Source organism: Cydia pomonella, chromosome 7 (genome assembly GCF_033807575.1).
Source record: "Cydia pomonella isolate Wapato2018A chromosome 7, ilCydPomo1, whole genome shotgun sequence".
Classification (NCBI taxonomy): Eukaryota; Metazoa; Arthropoda; class Insecta; order Lepidoptera; family Tortricidae; genus Cydia; species Cydia pomonella.
This window is the reverse complement of record NC_084709.1, coordinates 7,492,376-7,515,749: the sequence shown is the minus strand read 5'-3', so window position 1 is coordinate 7,515,749 and position 23,374 is coordinate 7,492,376. Positions and strand designations below refer to the sequence as shown.

Below are 23,374 nucleotides of genomic sequence, written 5' to 3'. Positions count from 1 at the left end.
TGTAATATGCTTACTTGAATAATAAACTATCTTTATCTTTATCACCCCCTTCTGAGAGATGATTTCCGACATATTAAACTAATAATAATATCGATTAGTTTTTATCCCCGAAATCATTCCGTAATGGTGTAAAAGGGGGTGGAAGTATGCAAAGGGAATCAACAATGTCTTTAAAAGGACTATAAGACTTTTATCATGCAACTTTTCGTAAGAAATAAACAAACCTAATTATAAGTTTTTCTGTATCTAGTATAACATAATATCGACACTCTATACTGTGTTAGGTTTTTAAGTGAATAAAGATTTTATTTATTTATTAGTTTATTTAATTTTTATGCATTTTTGACCAATTAATTAGCCATCCCTTAAGGGGGTGAAAAAGGGTTGAAGTTTGTAAGGGGAATCGATAAAAAACAGATTAGATAAAAGATAAGACGAGACGATATGAGATTATATCTAGCTAGATAGATTCGGAGATCAACATTTATTCGTGACAATCACAATCATACCTGTATTTACGAAGCTACATGAGGTACCCAAATTACTAATTCCACGCAGACGAATTCGCAGGCAGAAGCTAGTACTTTATATTTAGGAATTATTTAAATATTAAATAGTATTATAAAACTAGACCTAGATGATACTTCTTAAATTTTCTCTTAAATAAGTTTTTATTGTATTCACATCTAATGGATTCTGGTAGATTATCAGCATGTATGGAATATTTGTTTTCTACGTGTTCTGATGTGATGTGTGGTTTATTCTGGCAATTAATAGTTTTCCAGCCGCCTTAGCCCTCGTATGGCCTACTTTTAATTTTACTGTTTAATATAAATCCTATAATAAAAGGAAGTACGTGATTAACTCCCGTTTTAGTTTAAACTATTATAATTGGCATGATAACAAATTTTGAAATTCCTTTCAATAGGTATTGTCAGTTCAGTCAGGCACTTTGACACCATTATTTCCATGATTCTTTGTTTACTGTCATCATATCAATTATATTCTTTTAAATTAAGCAATTTATTTGAGATACCTACCGAATTAACCACCTTTTGTTTTGAATAGCAGGTGAAACTCCCGTGTAACGTCGGCAGGTGGTATTAATACGAATTTAATGAAATTCAAATCTTCGTTAATGTAAACTTTGTTTCCGTAAGACTGATTAGTGCGTAATATTAAAGTAACACGCGCAGAAGATCGTGATATTTTTTTTTTATACTACGTCGGTGGCAAACAAGCATACGGCCTGCCTGATGGTAAGCAGTCTCCGTAGCCTATGTACACCTGCAACTCCAGAGGAGAGTTATAATTACTTACTGATGTCAATATTTGGTATTAAATACTACTTATAATATACAAATTATAATATTGTGAAAGTTTGGATAAAATGGCATAAGCGTCTGAACATTTAATCTATAACCTGAGTTACCGTGTATGATTATGGTTATTCCAGCAATAAAAGAAAAAAATCAAATATGGTGAAATGGAGTTAAAAGGCTAGTACGAATGTACTGAAAGGGGATTGAGGTACATCAATAAATAAATACCATAAGGACAATTGACGACCTGTCTGGCCTAGTGCATAGCGACCCTGCCTATGAAGACGATCGATGATCCCGGGTTCAAATACTGGCAAGGGCATTTATTTGTGTGATGAACACAAATATTTGTTCCTGAATCATGGGTTTTTTCTATGTATTAAAGTATTTATATATATATTATATAATGTCGTCGTCTAGTACCCATAACACAAGCTTTAGTGAGCTTACCTACTGTGGGACTGGGTCGATCTGTGTAAAAGATGTATTATAATATATATGTATTATTCATAACACTTTCTAAATTTGACGAACACGAATAGAAGCTATGATTAAGGTGACACATCGTTAAACAATAAAGTCTAAAGATGCTTCCCGAAACCCGCGCTCATCCCGATACTTCTCGCGTAGTGAATTTGCTTTTGCGCTAGCTGCGGCAAAAAGGGTTTTACCGTTTAAAGTAAAACAAACAAGAATTAATCGAAAAATCACAACTACACAATTGAAGTGTTTCTTCAGACTAATCTACGTGGAAAATTCCTATTCCTCCCGTTTGCCTGTACAATGACAATGTTTGTTTAAAAAGAGGCATCTTTGATACGATTTTCTTTGTTATAAAATTTAACCAATCGCATAACGCAACTACAGAAATAAAGTCGATGTCATGAATAACCAGTTCACTAAACATTACTTTCATGAGTTTTGTAATTTCTGAGATAAATCAAGATACCCGACGCCAAAATATCCGATAACTTAGCCGTTGTTCCACTTGTTACCCATACATCGACACACCATCAAAGTGATATATCTATAATTGTTTTCTCTATACTTACGTTAATACAATATCGAAAATAAAAGAAATATTACGAAAGTGAAATAAATATTTTTTCTCGATTTTCCGAAAAAAAGTTTATAGTGGACATAAGCCCTCTTGAAAAGATATCCCTCATTTGATGTTATTTATGCTTTGATACCTTAATGAAAAGGTTATCATTGTTCTTTGAATACTTATACGTACCTTCTTTTTTTTAATATGGCCTCCATCAAATCTATGATGATTTTGCCATTGTCAAGTCGTTTTTCGGTAGTTACTTTTAAGTGTGCTCGTGGAACATGACGTTGTTCGGTAGTTGCTTTTAGTAAAGAGATAGCTGGACTTTACTAAAAGCCACGATGGATTGCCTGGTGTTGATTAAAACATGGTTAAACGTGTTTCAAGATTAGTTTTTCAATTGCTGCACACTTCTACGTTAGTTCATTGCATAATAAGCTATCAATATTACACTTTAAATAACATTAATGAGCAAAATACAAAAAAAATATTCTCGAGACGTCTTCGCCATCTTGAATCTTAACGACAACCCTTTATACGTACTACATATTTCATTTATTTTAAAGTGGCAATACAAATAATATACCAGTCAAATTTTGAGTTGACTTTCCATGCTACCTAGTAGATTGGACGTTTTTCCATTCCGATTTTGAATGGCACATACTTGCAGCATGAATTTGGATTACATTTGTAATGTTTTATACTTAATCTTTCTTAGCAATACTCAAAGTAATACCATTTTTTGTTAATCTTAAGCCCTTAAGACTCTTGTTAGTTCACAGTTGTTAGCTACTTCGGCTCTACTTGTGAGATTAAAATATTATCTACTTATAGCATTGTGAGAGATGTGTCAACGCTAATTATGGTAACGGGTTGTCGTAAAAAAAAAGTATAATAAATAGTCGTTTATTTTATATTTTTCACTGAAAGCTGTTTTATATGAAGTTATAAATTACAAAAAATGGCAAATTTTTGTTACAATTAAGCTCGAATTTGAATTTACCCGGGATGAATTCAGTTCGTTCTCCAAAACTAAGCATTTCCTGAAAATAATTTTACACCATCTCAATATACCTATCAAAAAATCCATCAGAATGGTACACATAATATTCAAATCGCATGAGTAGTCCCAGAGCAGCTAACAATTCTCGGAACAAATGACCTCGGACCTTTTCAATATTTGGCGATTACGAATATTCGTATTCATTGCATCACTTATACATACTCAAGAGGGGGCTAACGCAAAATTATACTTTTTGTATTGAATTTTACTCGTTTTAATCAGTAGTAGTAGGGAAGTAGGACGTAGGATTAGGGAGAAGACCTCTGATGCCCGCGCGGGTTCGTACCTGGTGCAGAGGTTGGCCATCGCTATCCAGCGCGGTAACGCGGCAAGTGTGATGGGCACCTTTGCACCCGGTGCAGCCCACGGAGGTCTTTTAGAATAAGATAGTAGTTTATTTATATATTATTGTTTTGTGTGTATTTGTTTCTAATTGTATGTCACTTTTTGTTGTACCTACTGTAAAATGTATGTTTCAATAAATAATTAATCATTTGTTTTAATCATTTACATGCCTCGAAAAACATCACGCAGAAACTAGACTATACGGACTACCTATTTGCGAGGGCAGACTTTAAGCAAAACCTTAAAAGGTTAATGTTGGCTTGACAGAAAAAAATATCACGAAAACACGTCTAATTTTCATTTATATTTCAATTGTATATCGTTACCCTGCATACCATAGCCGAGGAATTTGACTTGTAAAAAATTGTAAAGAGAAGTATTTTATATTTATATTTATTTATATAGCCTTTTGTACTGAACATGTTTGTTGTTTTTAGGGTTCCGTACCTTGAAAGGAAAAAACGGAACCCTTATAGGATCACTTTGTTGGCCGTCCGTCCGTCTGTCTCTCTGTCAAGACCCTTTTTCTCAGGAACACGTGAAGGTATCAAGCTGGAATTTATATTAAATACTCAGATCTACTGTCCCATGGAGCTGTGGAAAAATCAAACTTGTAAACCAACGCAATCAAAAGATACAGCCATTTATGCCGCGAATTTCCGCAAATTTTCGACACTCGCAAGGGAATCAAAACCTACAGGGTACTCCCTGTGAACTCAGAATCTTGAAAATTGGTACGAAGCAACGTCTTATAGCACAGGTAAAGGAAAAATTGCGAAAACCGTAAATTTTTGCACGGAACCCTCGATGTTCGAGGTTTTTTTTTGATAGTTAGTTTTGAATAGTTATATGAAATCTCTTAGTTCAGTGTGCCTGTTGGCAAAGGCCTCCTCCAACTCCTTCCAGTATCTCCTCGCTCTTGCCAACCTTGTCCAGAGTGCTCCCACTATAATTATAATCTCATCTTCTCAAAGTTATAGAGGTAAAACGCTAAAACCCAAAATCGCCAAATTTTCCGTCGCAGGTTACGCACGGAGCGCCATATATTTTATTCCTTTCTAATTCCTTGTCTTTTAAGTATATTCGTGTAGTTACAACTACTTCCAAATGTCGGCTGATTTCGAAAATAACCATAATATGTTACTTTCGATACAAGCTTTGATACCTACCATACTTTTCTTAAGAAAATGATTTGCCTGCGCCTGTTATCAAGTCGATTTAACAAGCCCAAACTCAATAAGGTGTTGATTCATCGCAGAGTTACGTTTCAAGTTTCCAAGCGCTTAAAATGTCTGATGCAAGCATTTGAAAAATAGGGCCTTGTGAAGTTCAATATTGATTTACTTCTGCTTGTAAATAATAGAGAGATTGTATAAAATATATCCTAGTGATTGTATATCAATACATGTTCCAATTGAGAACTTAGTGTTAGTTCCAAAAATGTGTTACTTTCTAAAGAGTACGAGTAGGTATTCAATAGAAAGGATTAGAAAAGATTACTGCTACAATGGCGCCCCGCTTCGCAAAGACTATGATATTTGAGGTTTCTACGTCGCCAGTGCGATCAATTAGCTTTGTGCTAGGCTTAACTAGGCTATACCGAAAATCTGGGATTACGGCTAACAAAATTGAGACAGAATAATGCTAAATATACCCTTCCAAATATTTTGAATTCGCGTATATGATTATATGTAATGTAGGTAGCAAAATATTTTAATGTATTTAAAAAAAATAGTATTATACCTTAACTTTCCCTTAAGGAAGCTACGAAGTCTAAAATCCGATGAGAGTGAGGAGACAGGATTTCTATCCTAAATAGCATTAGCTACCTTGTAATATTTTAAAATGTAGGTTTAGAAGTAAAAAGATTGCTACCTAAGATGGGCCCCTGAAACTGTCTTCGTGAAGACGACCAGGAGCAACACCGGCGTGGGCGGCTCAGGGGTGTCGAGAGGTGTACGCCGCTTTCTGCCCAGTGACTGATAACAGCTACTGTGCCAAATCGCGTCTTATGCAAGTTTTCACTTCCACCTCCCGAGCATATAGCTCTAACGACTCCTCTCTGGACGGCCAATGAAGGCAAGCCAGAGCAAAGAGTCCTACGGGTCCCCTTGGGGTCCACTCCGACCGACGAAGACACGCCGGAGACGGAGACCCTGACCGACTCTCGGGAGTACCCCGGTCCGCGGGGTCGTTACTTCCTAACAGCTGCCCTGCGGTTAAAAAATATTTTTTTTTGAATTAGTATAAAAACTAGTCTCAAAATTAGTTTTGTAATTAAATTCTCCTCGTTGGTAGTGATTACCAGCGGGCCTAAAGCGTTAAGCTAGGAGTGGGGCAACTCGGGTTTTTGAGGAGTCATTATTGTTTAAAAATTATTAATTATTAAGTTAAAAATGTTTTTGCTACTGTTAATGTCAATTAATTCTCCTATAGAATGCAATGAAATTCGTTTGTAGAATCAAAGAAAAACTGAAACTTCTAGGCGTTCTCCGTTAGCTTAGCCGCATTACTTATAGTAGCCTCCCGTCCCTACTCCTATAGTACTCTTTTAAATATAAATGTATTTCCCACATTTAACTTCCTTTTAGACAGAAGCATAGACATGGTAATTATCGTCAATCTTAATTACGGTATAATTAGTGCTGCAAAAGCGAGGCAATAAGCACCTTTTCATCCCACATTGTGCACATAGCGTCTCCTTTATGATTAACTTTCAAGGATCTCTGAAATGAAATGTTATTTACCATTTTCTTGCTCAAAAAATGTAGGTACTGTCAGCATTAATAGTATCGCATGAAACAACGCCATAAAAGTATCTGCTACCTTTGATTTTTTCTAACTACAGCTACTGTTCGCTTTTGAGTAAGTATCTGTCACAATCTATTAAATAATGAAATAAAATAATAATCGTTTATTTCAGACATAAAAATCCATCGGGGTTAGCATAATTATAACTATGTATTCTTAAAATTAGTACGTTATAGACTATTGTTTTTTGTTCTATAGGTATATAGATAAAGGATCTAAATAAGACACATGTAGGTATTAATCAATGTTTGTTAGCTGCTCGTTCACACTGTCATAAGAGAGGATGCTACGCCAGACCCATCGTATCTTACCTATACAAGTTGCCCGCAAGGAAACGGAAAAAAACACGTATTCCTGAGGTCATAAGAAGGAAAAATCTTACACAAATTTAAGTCAATTCCGCCAAAAATATATATATATATTTTATTACTTTTTGTATTTTTTTTACACAATAAATATTAAGTATATGTTCTTGAAAAAATTATAGATAAATACGTTTTGTTTTATTTTTCGTAAAAACTAGTCTATTTAAAGTTTTTCTTAATTTTCATTTATTTTCGAATGTATAATATATCGTTAACCTGCCCATAGCATAATAATTTTAGTATAAAATAGCTGGTGATATAGTAGAGGGATTCGACTAGCATAATTTTAAACAAAAGTATAAGGTAAAACGTTAAATCTCGCGCGATCGGCAAATCTTCCACCGCAAATTTCGCGCGGCGTGCCATGTCTTTTGTTCCTTTTTAATTTCCAGGCTTTACGACCCCTCTTAAGAACAGACTCTTGCCAATAATTGTATGCTAGCAACATATGGCCTAAGACTTGATTTTTTTAAATACCGCCACCACCATTACCACCATCCCTATTACCAGTATAATGTGTGTAACATACGAGTATAAGTCCGTCAAATTTGTATTTTAGGTAATTAATTTTTCTTACAAATTGCTAGAGTCCCTATAATGTAGTGCATGATTAGTGGCTTCTCAGATTAAATTTTGCAAGAATAAAATTACTACTACTATTGAGACATTTCTAATCTGAAAAAAAAACGGGGTATAGTTAGCAGGAAAGTGGACGACCGCGCAAAGCCGCCTTTCCTTACAAACGTCCCTATTTTGGAGTATTTTTACACAATTCGATGTAGGTATATAAACCACAGCTATGCTCCTTCGTTTAATCAAAAAATAATATGAAAAGAGTCAGCAATTTATAAAAAATTGTGTGAAATTTGTTTTCCGCTCCTAACTCTTATAATAATCATGTTTAATATGCATGAAATTGTGTACATTTTTCCCCCATGGTGACAATGTCCAGAGACAAAAATGGGGACTATATTTTTAAGGGGAAGTGGTCATCTACTATTAAGTATCCTCTTAGGCAGTATCTTACGTGAGCGAATAACTTGCGAACGCGAAGCGGCGCGGCGCGGGTGAATTCAATCCTTTGATCCCTATGGAAGTGTCTTACGTGGGCGATCTCCGAATGGCGGTGAGCCGCCGCGCCGCACCGCGCCGCGCCGCGTCGCATTCGCGAGTCATCGCTCACGTAAGCCGCTGCGTTAGATTGTCACTTTATTGAAAACACTTATATAGACTAGTTTCGACGAAGCTGAGTGGATTGGCAAGCTTTGCCAACTGGTGCCTAAAAGAATAGCATATTTAAATTTAAGTTCTCTTGTCATCTCTGTTGTATCTGTTGTTATGTTGTGTAATCTATAGCATTACGCCATACTCCCAATATCCCGATCTAGCTCTGTTTGTTACGGTGTCATGTCCCTGTCATCGGATGATGTATGTTATGTGCAGACCGATCCTATCTGATATTTTCTATTTCTGTGACGACGCGGGTGGCACCTAAAATACATTATTTAGGCACCTACAGACATATCTTTTCGTTTACGGAAATTACTTTTTGTGATACACATATTTCATTGAATCAGTATGGGTACCTACCAGGACAGAGATGAAGTGATTGAAAATCTGAAATTTTTTACCTGACTATACGAATATTAAAAAAGCGGCCAAGTGCGAGTCGGACTCGCCCATGAAGGCTTCCGTACCATTTATGACGTATTTAAAAACTACTTACTAGATCTCGTTCAAACCAATTTTCGGTGGAAGTTTGCATGGTAATCTATATCATATATTTTTTTAGATTTTTCATTGTGATATTTTAGAAGTTACAGGGGGGGGGGGGGGGGGGGAGGAAACACACATTTTTTCACTTTAAAAGTGTCTCTCGCGCAAACTATTCAGTTTAGAAAAAAATGATTTTAGGAACCTGAATACCATTTTTGAAGACCTATCCATAGATACCCCACACGTATGGGTTTGATGAAAAAAGATTTTTTGAGTTTCAGTTCTAAGTATGGGGAACCCCCAAAATTTATTGTTTTTTTTTTCTATTTTTGTGTAAAAATCTTAATGCGGTTCATAGAATACATCTACTTACCAAGTTTGAACAGTATAGCTCTTATAGTTTCGGAAAAAAGTGGCTGTGACATAATCGGACAGACAGACGGACATGATGAATCTATAAGGGTTCCGTTTTTTGCCATTTGGCTACGGAACCCTAAAAAGGAGGGTAATTAGTTTGTCCTATATTTTTATACGTACTTCCGTCCTTATGTTTTCTAACTACTAAATGGCTGAACTGATTTTGAGTAAACGAAGATATTGAAATCATTCTGGCTCCGGATAGCGGAGTTTTTTTTTTCGTTTTCAGACTAGCGTATTATACGAGCGTACGCGTAGGCAAAAGTAACGCACGTGCAAGCGATTAAAAAAACAAATGTAGGGAAATGTAACACCCGTGTCAGATCTGAACGTTGAAACGACCGTATACGCGCAGAGAAATACGCTAGTCTGAACGGTGTTACACTTTAGGTCCCTATGTGTATGGCCTTTGTATTTAAGTATCAATTTTGTGTATCCGTGAAAACCGGAAATTATTCAACGAACCAAATTTACATTTCAATCATGTTGTGTATAAATAAACATGTTGTGTTATCTCAGGTACTGTAGGCAGAACTCTGCCGAGCTCTGTTGTACCTAAATGGTCGTATCTTCAAAGGCGGAACAATGACAGATCAATTTTTTAACATAAGCGCTGAATAGGTTGGTGTGGGCCTGGTCTGTATGTTGGCCCTTATTAGTGATGGGCCTCGGAAATATTCTCCATGGAAATATCCATAGGTGAAAAAATTTACCCATTCAATGTTTTCATTTTGTTGTTGTAGTAATAAACAAAATAATCAATTTTTAGAGATAATACATTTATAATCATCTCACTATAATAGCCAATGGGTCACGCGCCGAGCCCCACTGGTTATGATAAAAAAATATCAAAATGCGGACAAGGTACCTGCTACTGATAGAGTATGTAGTAACTGAATATTAATTGCCAAGGTCAATTGAAACACACTTGTAGGAAAGTGAGATTGACGAGTTGACGACCTCAATTCATATTCCAATGTAAAAAACCTTCTAATCATTTGAAATAAAACTATGTAATCAGATCGCGTTTGATTTTAAAATACCTTTTAAGGGATTCCAAATGTCGAGATATATTTAAAATTCATTATAAACGATATACCTAATCCATTTATATACTTCGTTTTTTTTTATCGCGGTAATCGAAAACTTCGAAAAATTTCTCAATTTCTACTTGAGTGGAACATTTTCCCTGGTAACTTTCAGGAAGCAGCACGTCTCATCACTAGTCCTAATGTTGCCGATCGATCAAATTTACAAATGAAAAGTTGGCGTTTGTTTAGGGAAACAAAACGAACAGGCTAAGTAAGTGGTATAAATTTAATGAAGGTTAGCCAACAGACTTCCGCCCGGTTTGGTTAGTTCGCCTGGGAATTTTCCGCAAGTCGACCTCTACTGTGAATTTAAGTAAAAGTGCATACTCACTTTATGAATGAATTCCATGTTCATTCGCATGTTCACTTTGAGTTTATTTATACGTTCGAAAACACCACTAATCTGCTTAAAATCTCCCCACCTTTTCATAATTATATCTGATCCAAAAATACAGGCGCTATGTTTTTACAAAAGCGGCTGCCACCTGGAGTGGCATGATATGATTACTAGTCTATAATTAGATAATTTCAAGTGAAATGCACGTGCGAATGATACAATGAAATCAAATCAACTTGTAAGTTAAAATTGTCCTTCGGACCATGCAGCTAAGGGAGGAACCGGCCTTTAATAACTTTCATTTGTATTTGATTTGCTTTGATTTTGTTTCATGTTTTAAAGCTAGTATTTTCCTTGAGTTGGTGTGGTGAAAAAGTTTGTATTTCAATCGATAGCAAAATTTGTTTGACCCTCGTGGAAACCCTCACATCGCTCAAGATTCCACTTTTCAAATCTTTCGCTTGCTCGGGTATCAATATTAGCATGAGCGGTTAAAAAACTTTGCCCTGTAAAACAAATAACTAGGTATTGTCATTTACTTGGAGCCGAATAGTCATGATTCTTGCGTCTGGTTTATAATTGATTGGGTAGAAAATACACAATTATAATATACTACATATCGTGTGTCTAGACTTCCAGAGGTCAGTCAATGTTACACGGGCATTACCAGGAATGACTTTTGTAATTTTGTAACAACTTCTGTAATATTCTAAGGTTAATATTGTCGACTCGAGTTCCTGCACTAGTGGGTGCGCCGTTTTAATTAACATTTCCTATGTCAACCTTCTCGGTGGTGTAATTTTTACACAGCGTTTCGCTTGCATAGGTCGGTGATTATCATCGCATACCAAGCGCAAGAGAGTGAAATACCAGTATATGTGTGAACTCAAGATCTCTTACAACTATGCACTAATCGGAGATCATCTCTATTGGTTATACGTAATGAGAACGCTTGGTAATGAAATAAAATAGTACCCCTTTGCTCGGAATATATTTTTAATAAAGTAGTTTTCAAAGGTTGTTAAAGTCATGTTTTCGGTATTTAGGGCTGTTTAAATGAAAGTAACATAATACAGGAGGTGGATATGTTTATTATTATTGTATATTGGTATAGAAATTAAAGATAGTTTGCAGCCGATGTGCAGATATTTCAAAACTAATAGGTAATTAGTTTTACAGAGTGCCCACGAAAAAAATAGATATATAAATTTTAATATTTACTTGCATAACTTGCCAGAGTTTCTGACTTTTTTTGCAAGCAAACTACGCTAAAAGTTTCAGAACAATAAAATTTCTAAAATAGTTACTTAATAAATATCGATCTAGATTGATTTGGTCGGCTAAATTCAGAGGCAGCAACTGAAACCGAAATAAAAAAGATATTTTCATATGAGCATCGCTAGCATCTACATAAGTTCAGACAAAGAAAAGTAAAAGGAGTTTGTATTTATAACTAACTATTCGTGCTGTGTGTTTAGTTTAGATAGGTATTACCTAATTTAAAATATTACTCAGCTAGAATTTTTGCTTACAAGTCTTTATATTTTGCTGTTTACTTCTTTAAACCATGCTTTTACATTTATAGAATATTCAGGATGCTGATGAAGCTGCCGCGACGCTGCAGTGCGTCGGGTATGTTCGCGGAGGCTTTCACGCCGCGCCGTCAGAAGGAAGAGAGTAGCGTCACTGTTGAACAGAGTACGCGGCAGCTCCAACACCATCCTGAGCATGTTTGCTGAGCGCTTGGACTGCCCCATGACAAAATACTGGGAAGAAAAATCACTGGCCAAACAAAGTAATGATTTCTACCTAGTGCCGCTAATAATTATTTAATTTATTTGTGTAATCATTACTTATGTTTGTAGTTGTTAAATTTGTTATTTAATGTATTTTTAGTATTTTTTTAAATATTTGAATTGTATTTTGTAATGTGTCATATGGGTTGGCATACCTGAAATATATATATAGTATTTAAGTAGTGTTTAAGCGTATTATGTTTGTTTTACTTTTTGGGAATTTTTCAATGAAATCAATTGTATCATATCTTATCATGCCAGATTGACTTTCGTTTATTTGATATTTATTGAAATACAATTTTACAGCATTACAGCCAAGCCAAGCGCTACAAAATTAAGTAGTTATAAAGCTATAAGCTAGGTAATAACGTTATACGATAAATATGAGAATGATTAATGAGCTACCTATGTTGATTGACAAAAACGTAAGAGTCTTTAAAAAGTTTATGATTTTTGTCAGCAAACAAGTTGCTGTCAGGTGTAAAAAAAATGTTTATATTAGCACTCACGCCAGTTTCATAAACTATAGTACAAAAACGTGACGTCATAGAAAGAAAAGTTTTTTTTTTTTTTTTAACATTTATTCAGCAAATAGGCCACAGGGGCACTTTTACATGTCCATTTTTACAATCAATAAATTAAAAAAAAAAAACAATTACAAATATCGAATCTATGAAATAATAAATACTTTATTAGAGATGTATACTGTCTCTAAATGTCAAATTACACAAAAAAAACTATGATAAAAAAATAAAACCATAAAATACTAAAATTCTTTAGAGATGTATAAGTCTCTAAGTGTCAGAGATAAAATATAAAAATATATATTAAATTATCCTTAGAGATGTAGAGGGTCGCCAAGGCTTGAATTCTTATATAAATAATTAAAAGACAAAAAAATTAAAACAGACAAGAACCGAATGAAGTGTCTCACGTTAATGTCACTCAAAAGTAAAGTTACATACTTTAACATAACCTGTACCCCGTGTAAGCTTAAACAGACCGGTCTCCACAAACAGCACCCGTTCACGAGTATGACGTGTATCTCAGCCATCGCCTCCCTCAACCTTCATTCGGGAAAGTGGCGACCCGATCAACGACGCCACCGTAAGTAAAGACTTTTAAGCGAGCATGACATGTTCAAGCTGCCGGGTTGTATTAATATAAATATAATAATAAAAATTGTAAGATACAATATTTGTGCTTGTAAGTTACATTAAAGACGGCATAGCGCCACATAAGCGCGACTACATATTATTCATAAGGAGTGCCTACCTATAAAACTAAATTATAAATTAAAATTAAAATTGACTTAGAGATGTACAGGTCTCTAAGTGTCCAAATCATTAAAATAGGTATTAAAATAAAATGAAATTTAAAATAAAATAGAATTTAAAATAAAATAAAATTTAAAATAAAATAAAATCTTAGAGGTGTATAAGGTCTCTAAGTGTCCAAAACTAAAATAATACAATCAAACGAGAACATGATGTTCTCTTGTGTCAGTTCTACTGGACGCTAGTATGGTTATTTCACAGGAAGAAAACGAAAACACTATTACTGACATTTTTATCATACTATCAAGATCAAGCTACTGACTTAAAGGCATCCTTATCATCTATGAAATCATTCACAGCATAATACGCCTTACTTAACAAAGAGCTCTTAACGTGTGACTTAAATTTGTTAAGAGGCAAATTCACTATATCAGTGGGAACTTTGTTATAAAAACGTGTACAGTTCCCGACGAAAGACGTACTAACCTTACGGAGGCGGTGGGCGGGCACAGCAAGTTTATGCTTGTTTCTAGTGTTATAGTTATGGATATCACTGTTAAGCTTGAATTCGTTAATGTTTTTCCGAACATACATAATATTCTCAAGTATGTATTAAGATGCAACGGTAAGAATGCTTGCATCTTTAAATTTCTCTCTTAGGGATACTCGAGCGCCCAGTCCATAGATGGAACGTACAGCTCGCTTTTGCAGTACAAATATTGTCTGAATGTCTGCCGCTATTCCCCACAACAGAATTCCATACGATATAACACTATGGAAGTAACTAAAGTATACCAGCCTGGCCGTCTCTACGTTTGTTAGCTGTCTGATTCTCCTCACTGCATAGGCTGCTGAACTAAGTTTGCCGGCTAAAGTGGCTATATGTGCATGCCATTGCAGTTTTGAGTCTAAAGTGACTCCCAGGAAAACAGTTCGATCTTCAAATTCCAGCGTATCACCTTTTATTTTAATCTTGCTGTTATTTACCTGCTTGACGTTAGGTAGCGTAAATTTGATGCATTTGGTTTTCTTTGCGTTCAAAAGCAAATTGTTTGCCGTAAACCAGTTTAATACGGTAGATAGCGCGTCATTAATGCTCTCGAATCTATTTTCCTTTCTGTTCACTTTAAATATAAGGGAAGTGTCATCTGCAAACAACACTATATCATGTCTTTCTTGCACAACTTTTGGTAGGTCATTGATGTATACCAAAAACAGGAAGGGACCAAGAATTGAACCTTGCGGCACTCCGAGGGCTACCGGGGACCCAGCCGATTGAGTTCCATTAATAACTACTCGCTGAGTTCTATTCGAAAGGTACGATGAGACAAGGTCAAGGGCACTAGCTTTTATCCCATAGTGGCTTAATTTTCTCTTTAAATTTTCGTGATCAACGCAATCAAATGCCTTCGACAGATCACAGAAAATTCCAATAGCATCTTGAGCTTTTTCCCAAGCGTCAAAGATGTGTTTTAGAAGTACCACACCGGCGTCAGTAGTTGATCGACCTCTGGTAAAACCAAATTGATTGCTATCAAGCAGTTTATTTCTGTTGAAATGTGACGATAGTTGATTTAGAATAAGTTTCTCGAACACTTTGCTTAATGCCGGTAGTATTGAAATAGGTCTAAAGTTTGTGGAGTCGGTTCTTGTTCCTGATTTAAACAACGGGATAATTTTGCTATGTTTCATAATATCTGGAAAAATTCCAGCATCAATGCATCTGTTGAAAATCTCAGCTAAGTATGGTGCAATCGATTCAATAATGGAATGTAATACTTTGACTGACAGACCCCATAAGTCTTCTGTTTTCTTTATATTTAATGACCTAAAAGTCTTAAGTTTATAGTTTAGATCACTAAAACGTGCTTGACGAGGGTGCAGAGTATTAGGGTCGGCAACGCGCATGTAATACCCCTGGAGTTGCAGGCGTCTATAGGCTACGGTGACTGCTTACTATCAGGCGGGCCGTAGGCGGGCGGTATTCCACCGACGTAGTACTAAAAAAAGGTATTGTACTGTAATATTTGTAATTTGTAATAAACATAGCAACACAGGCGCGTGATACTTAGTGCGTTAGCAATCATTGTAGCGAGCCTAAGTATAAAACTCAATAAAAATTCACACTCATCTTTACGTTGTCGTAGCTTTATTTGTGTATAGTGTTAGCAAGGGTCCAGAAATGAGATAAAACTTGCTCTCTAAATTATTTATTTGCGTAATCGTAAACTCAGAGGCTTAGACGACGGTACGTGCGTGCCGTGAGGCGGACCGCGGGGCAAATGGACGAGTCGACTCTTGCGCTGCGGCGTCTGCGGGGCGCGGCGTTGGGGGGAAGGGGGAGCCGCGCTGGCGGGGCGACAGTCTCCGGAGTTCACCTTCCTACAGTCGACCATCCTGATGGTAATTCGTCCCCGGATTACCTGAAATTCATATAATTCCTATAGTGAGGGTCAGAGGAACGTAACAATTGAAGAGTACCCAGCCCGCCTCAAATCTGACTGATCTTAGCCTGTCTGGCCATGAACGTTGTCTAACTGACCTCGCTCACGAGGCGGACTTTTAAAATCTCGTCTATGATCTCAAACCTGACTGGTCTTAACCTCTCTGGTCATAGGCTCCATCAATCTGATGCTTCTGAGCCTACGAGATCTAGCCGGAAAATACTTTGTATTCTTGTTCTCAAACCAATCTGACTATAGGCTCCATCTATCTGATGATCCTGAGCCTATAGAATGAACACGAGATAGTACGTAAACAACGTAATTCCACTGTGAGACCGAAGTCTCTATTGAACCAATACTCCGAACTATGGAGTCAAAATTTGTAAAAATCCAAAATTTTCAATAATAATAAAATAAAACGTTTAACTAACCTTGTGGTGGACAATGACCTCCGGTCCGTTTTATAAGTATTATTATTTTACGTGGATGAATGATTAAATAACAAAACCTGTTTAAATTTGGCAATATTATTAATATCCAACAACAATCTTTTTAATAGTCTTATACCAAGACACAACTAAAATTATAATCGACAAAACAATTAGATAACAGACATTATAGATTAAGATTAGTTTATGATCACAATTAAACTAAGAATTACAATAATGTTTTATACGTTCTATTTGAAGATTAAAATGATCAACGAACTTGATAATCAAAAAAAAAAATATTTATTTCTTTGTTTTTATTTATTGACAGAGAATATCACTTAATTTTCAGATTCATCATCGCCCGTATCACTTTCTAAATCTGAGTTCTCTTGAATTCTAAACGGTTTCATTTTATCCGCCGCTATAACATTACGATATTTACGTCCCCTAGAATTGAGCGATTCAACCTCGTATCGATCATTCGGATATACCCTCGTAACCTTATAACGACCTGCATACTTGTCAACTAATTTTCCACTAGTTATACCCTTTTTCAATATTCTACGTTCAACTTGAACTAAATCGTTAATGTTAAATTGTAAAGCCGAAATTCGTTTACGATCGTAGCGAGTTTTCATGTGAGCTGCATTCGAGTGTAAGCGGTCAGCCACTTCTTTACGAATCTTTTCAGCGTTGGAAATCTCTTGTTGTGGAAAAGAGGCTTCGAGAGGAAATCTAGGCCTAAATGAAAACACTAAACTTTCGGGACTTTGCCTAGTAGAATTATTAATCGTTGAATTAATACCACGTTGCACCTGAGACACGTAGTCTTCCCAAGCATCGTGCTTGTCTCCAATACAAGCAGTGAGAGACTGTAGAACAGTTCTGTTTACGCGCTCAACTTGTCCATTCGCGCGGGGACAAGCAACAGCGTTCATAACATGTTTTATATGTCGACTGATGCAATAATTTGCCATTTGTTGACTGGCAAAACATTTACCTCGATCACTTATTATACGAATGGGTCGACCAAACACTTTCTCAAGTAATGCCAAAGTGGATAACACGTGTTCTGCCTTTGTATTTGGTACTGGCTGTAACCAAGCATACTTAGTAAATCCATCAACTGCTAACAAAAGATACGTGTTACCCTGTCTTGACTCGCAAAATGGACCTAGATGATCGACGTGAATCGTCTCAAATGGTTGGTTTCCTTTATCAATAGGATTTAGTTTACCACGTTGAATACCTGTTGGTTTCTTTGCAAATTGACAGGAAATACAACTTTTGACATATTTTGTAACAAATCGACGTAATTTTTCAAACCAATATTTTCTTTTTATTAGCTCAATGACCTTTTCTTCAGACATATGACCGTTGTCATCATAAAACATTTTAACCATACGCCACCTCACAGACTTAGGTATAACAATTCTCTTTTTGCCCTCTATAACTTTGCACAATAACCCGTCAGTTATACAATATTCTTTTTTAATGTCCTTGTTAGCGGTTTCATTTTTCAAATCATGTATAATAGCATTTAATTTAGGATCAGCTTGTTGCACAGCCGTAACCCAAGTCGTTTGATCAATATGAAACACTGATTCAACTGGGTTTCGGCTAAGGGCGTCAGCGTGTTGCATTTGTTTCCCTGGACGGTAAGTAACTTTAAAGTCATATTCTAATAATTCCAGCCACCATCGACCTATCCGGGGAATCATATCACGCTTAGTCCATGTAGTGCTTAAAGCATTGCAATCGCTTACAACCGTGAAAGGTTTTCCCAATAAATATACCCGAAATTTCTTTAAGCTCATGACCACCGCAAGTGCTTCGAGCTCATACGAGTGATACTTGCCCTCAGCCTGTGTTGTCTGTCGACTCGCGTAAGCTACGGGCTTAAACTCTCCATTCGATTGTTTTTGCATAAGGACTCCTGCTAGACCAATCGCAGACGCATCTGTGTGAACTTGTGTTTCGAACTCCTCATTATATATGGCCAATACCGGATGCGAAACTAAAATCGATTTAATTTTGTTAAAAGATTCGTCTTGAGATTTTTCCCAAAGCCAATGGGCATTTTTTTTAAGGAGAATTGTCAACGGACGTGAAATCAATGCGAACGACGGTATAAATCTTCTAAAGTAGCTGGCTAATCCAATGAATTGCCTTAGCTGGTGAACTGTACTAGGTTTGGGAAAATTCTCAACCGCTTCCAACTTCTTTGATGAAGGTCGAATTTCACCCACCGCAATGTCAAATCCGAGGTACTCAATCTGAGTTTTAAGAAATGCACACTTTTCTTTACGCAACGTCAGACCTGTCGATGATATCAGACTAAGTATTTGTTCGAGTCTTTCTAACCCTTCAGAAACTGTCTCGGAGTAACACATTATGTCATCCAAATAAGCCCCAGCAAATTTAAACCTAAGGTTTCCCAACATCTGATTAATAGCCCGTTGGAAAACAGCCGGAGCGTTGGCCAATCCGAATGGGACTCTCTTGTATTGGTATTGTCCAAAAGGTGTGACAAATGAAGTGAACTTCCTACTATCAGGATGTATCCACAATTGATGATACCCCGAACACATGTCTAAGGTACTAAAATATTTTTGTCCCCTCAATTTGTCGATTTGATCCTGTATTAAAGGTAAAGGATACCTATCCTTTTTAGTAATACTATTAAGGTGCCTGTAGTCAACACACATCCTCGGCTCACCATTTTTTTTTATACAAGTATTACGCGGCTTGCGTATGGGGAATCACTGGGTTCAATAATATCTTGATCTAGTAAATTATCAACAATTTGTTTAACCTTAACTTGTTCTTGGGATGACATTCTATACGGCCGGTAGTAGAAAGGCGTTGTACTTGTTAATTCAATAAACATCTCAATATTAGATGCTCCTATCCGGCCCTCATGTCCCGCAAAACAGTGTTCATATTTATCTAACAAACGTTCTAAGTTTTGGCGATCTTCACCAACCAAGTCAGTGTTCAACGTATTATCCTTAACCGGGTAAGCCCTCGCAACACATTTTGATGCGTAAATCCTTATAGGCGTGGGACTATGACTTATAAGGTTAAGTTCGCCAACACTTTCGTGTAAACGAATTGGACATCCTAAAACATCTAGCTCTCTACCCGGGGTACGATGATGAGAGGATTTTACGATAACTGTATCACCACTGTGTTCTTCACCATCATCGGCTAAAGACACTAATACCTTATTAACGCCTTGGTATAAAGTTGTGTCGTGAACAATGTTTAACTTTAATATCCGATCAACTGATATGGGGTTATCGGGTAACGGATCACTACGTTCGGTACTATTTTTGTCTATTTCTTTTATTGTCAGCTGATTGAAAGTCTTAATCACAAGTAGATTGGGTAGCTCAGTAAATGTCCTACCTATTATCATATCAGTATCCTGTACTTCGTCTTCTACCACATAAATTGGCACGGTAGCCGAAGCTTGATCTAGCGCAATGTGAGCTGTCATTTCACCAATAGGTGTTATAAGGCCACCACCGTAAGCTTTAATACACCGCGACGACCCCTGCGTATACTGCAAACCCGTGCGCGCAACGGCCGTGGCCGTGATAGTGTTAATAGCGCTGCCAAAATCCACGTATGCCATTAACTCAACATTATTAATCATAACAGGTTTGTGATATTTTCTGTCATTTACATCAACATCTGACATTTTAAACAATTTTGGAGGCTTTGTATTTGAGTCTTTCTTGCGAAAACAGTTGTCAGCGACATGACCCCACTTGTTGCAATTCGTACAATGTCTCTGCTCTTTGCAATCAGTATTAACATGCCCATATTTAGAACATCGATCACATTGCTTTACATCGGTTTTTGTACAATTCGAAGAGAAATGACCTTTAATACCGCATTTATAGCAAGTGACGTCATCGCGCTGAGACTGTTTTCGAGCTGTTTTAGATTTACCTGAATCGTTACTAACCGAACTAGCCTTACTTTTATTTGTATAATCAAAACCAGCATCTGATAAGTATTTCAATAGACTTTTAGTATCACGGCAAGCGGCACCCCGCGCGCCGGCTCTCAACAAAGAATCTTTCAACGTGAAAATAATGACGTCAGTTATAACGTGATCTGGTTGATCACATTTTTTTCCTAATAATAACTTTTTGTAATAAAAGTCCAAAACGTTTTCATTATTCTCACGTTTTACGGTAACAAAATCATACAATTTTGAAGCTATGCCCCGTCCTTCAGGAAAATCACTTATTAATTTTTGTTTCCACTGGTCCCACGTATAATCAATATCTTGTTGCGAATTAAACCACAATCGAGCATTCCCGGCAAATTTGTTCGTCATTTGATAAATAAGAAAGCGTTCATTCCAGTTGAATATTTTTGCTAGTGCCTCTAAACGTCTTATCCAAACTTGCGCTGTCATGTCACTTGATGCATCTCCGGTAAAAACAGGTATATTATCAGAGCCCGATAATAATTTGTTCATCTGACCTTGTTCCGACGTACAAACTGTGGAAGCGCCGCAGTTGGCTCTCGAGCAAGAGGCCGCGGCAGGTCCAACTTCTCTTGGCGCACACCGGACGAAGGCGGCCGGTACCGGTAGCAGCGGCGACTGGGGTATGGAGCGCTCCCCGCGCGCCCCCGGTGACGTCAGCTCGCCCGCCGACAACACGGCGCCAACGCCGCCAAGCTCTGGGGTAGACCTTGCTATCGGTGGCGTCGTTGACATCGAAGCGCAGTCGTTTGTTGGGTCTACTGTAACTGCAATGGCGGAGGTTATATTTTTTTGTCCCTTTGACTTATTTTCCACCGTCGCCGAGCCTTGAGCAGATGTATTTACTAATTGTTTCATTAAACGCTCTAATTTGCTAAGCCTCGTATCTAAGTCAGCATCAATTTTATTCGATTTTCTCCTTTTTGGAGTAGGCCCTCTCGATCTACTTCCACTATATCGCCTGGTACGCGAACGTCGCCCAGAGCGCGAACGCTGCCTGGAGCGCGAGCGCCGCCTGGAGCGCGAGCGCGAACGAGAGTTATTATTCATCACAATAAAATTAAATATCTGTAGTGGGCGGGTTATGTTTATGTACAAGTAAATTGCACAAGCATCATATTCATCATTTGCCCCATCAGCATTTAGTTTATATAAAAGTGTTATAATTAGTCAATAAGTACCTTTTTCCATTCATTAAATAATCACGTTCGCTACTGTATAAGTGTGCACACCTATCAAGTTATAATAAAGCAAGTTTATATCAAGAATTCGTCTTTCGTGTTTCACATTACTATCAAGAATCTATCAAGTAAATGTTAGAGTTAGCAAGTACTCTAACATTAATGGTCCTTCGATAACCGTCTTCTGTGCTCATTTATTTGTCAGTTCAATTCAGTTGGCTTCCCACAAGCGGGTCTCACCGACTGGATTGAGTAGGCAGATAGCGAAGTGCACGAAGAATATTAACCAGCAAGTAAGGAAGAAATAATCAAGACATCAAGTAAGACAACAAGGTCAAACAACTAAGCAACAAGGCAGACATACATACGCGAACAATCAAGAAAGCAAAGAAAGTGAACACGAGTTATCAAGAAAGGTGACCAAGCAAGTCTACCACCACCCATTATCAAGTTATTTTCTTTACAGTACTAATTATCAAGAAAGCGTAATATGGAGGATCTGTATCAAAATCAGATTCAGCTCCAAACTGTAATCAAACAAGTGAGAATCAACTTCAAGAAGGATAGTCAGGATCGTAAGACTGAAGATTACATTAAAAGGAAATTATCTTCTCTCGACTTACACTGGGAGGAGTTCAACAGCAATGACGAAAAGTTACGTGGGTTTGACAATCCTAATCATACCTACTTTTGCAACAATCTTTATGATGAGACGTATAACATCTACATGCAAACAAGAGAACTAATTCAAAAATCAATCCCTTCAACGTCCCCGCCCACGGAAATAGCCAAACCTAACCCTGTCAACGTTCAACCGGCGCCAAGACAGCAACCAGGATCAGCCAAGTCGACATTGCCAGCATCGGGAGTCGAGAAAAATCTGCCCGAACCTACATTTACATCGCAAGGAAATAACAGCAAGCTAGATGAAATGTTACGCAAGCAAAGTAGCAATTTCAAGGCATTAGCTCGAACGCTGGCTAATATCAAGCTAGACAGTGCAGCAGAGAAATGGGAGCTTGAAGATATCATAAAATCTCTGGACTCTCGCTGGGCTGCCATCGATTCGCTGCACTGGGAGATAGACAGTGAACTCGGGGGAACGGATGAGCAATACGAAAACACATTTACAAAATACGAAAACGAGCATGCAGCAATGAAGAAGCAAATTAACAGCAAGTTGTGGTCAACATCGCACAGAGAAAAGTCTACCCCACGCCTAGACATCCCCGTATTTCATGGCCACTATCAACAATGGGTTTCGTTTAAAGATTTATTCACCGAAGCTATCCACAGTAATCCATGTTTATCTAACGCACAAAAGATGCAATTTCTGAAGAGCAAGATAAAGGGCGAACCAGAAAGGCTTATACAACACTTACCCATCAGTTCAGATAATTATACTACGTGTTGGGAAATACTAAACCACCGATATAACAACAAGAAGTTAATATTTACGACTCACATAAACAACGTCATAAGCCTTCCTGTGATGCAACAAGCTACGTCAAGCCACGTCAAGAGACTCCATGACGTCACTATAGAAAGTTTAAACGGTATAAAAAACTTAGGAGTCAACATTGACACCTGGGATCCGATATTAGTCCATTTATTGCAACAGAAATTGGACACCGAAAATCACAACGAATACATGACAGCTCTAAAACAGCCCAGGGAGTTACCATCATTAAAGGAATTCTTGTCATTTTTGGAGGGCAAAT

The 23,374-nt window shown here is 37.0% G+C and overlaps 1 protein-coding gene across 1 annotated transcript; it reads right to left on the bottom strand.

Moving 5' to 3' along the window:
• Nucleotides 1–15,791: 15,791 nt before the first annotated feature.
• Nucleotides 15,792–21,491, bottom strand: LOC133519695 (uncharacterized). The gene is made up of 2 exons (XM_061853748.1): nucleotides 20,970–21,491; nucleotides 15,792–16,014 (listed from the first exon to the last, which is right to left on the bottom strand). The coding sequence occupies exons 1-2, from the start codon at nucleotides 21,328–21,330 to the stop codon at nucleotides 15,974–15,976; spliced, it is 402 nt and encodes a 133-aa protein (XP_061709732.1). The 5' UTR covers nucleotides 21,331–21,491; the 3' UTR covers nucleotides 15,792–15,973.
• Between the last annotated feature and the right edge of the window lie 1,883 nt (nucleotides 21,492–23,374).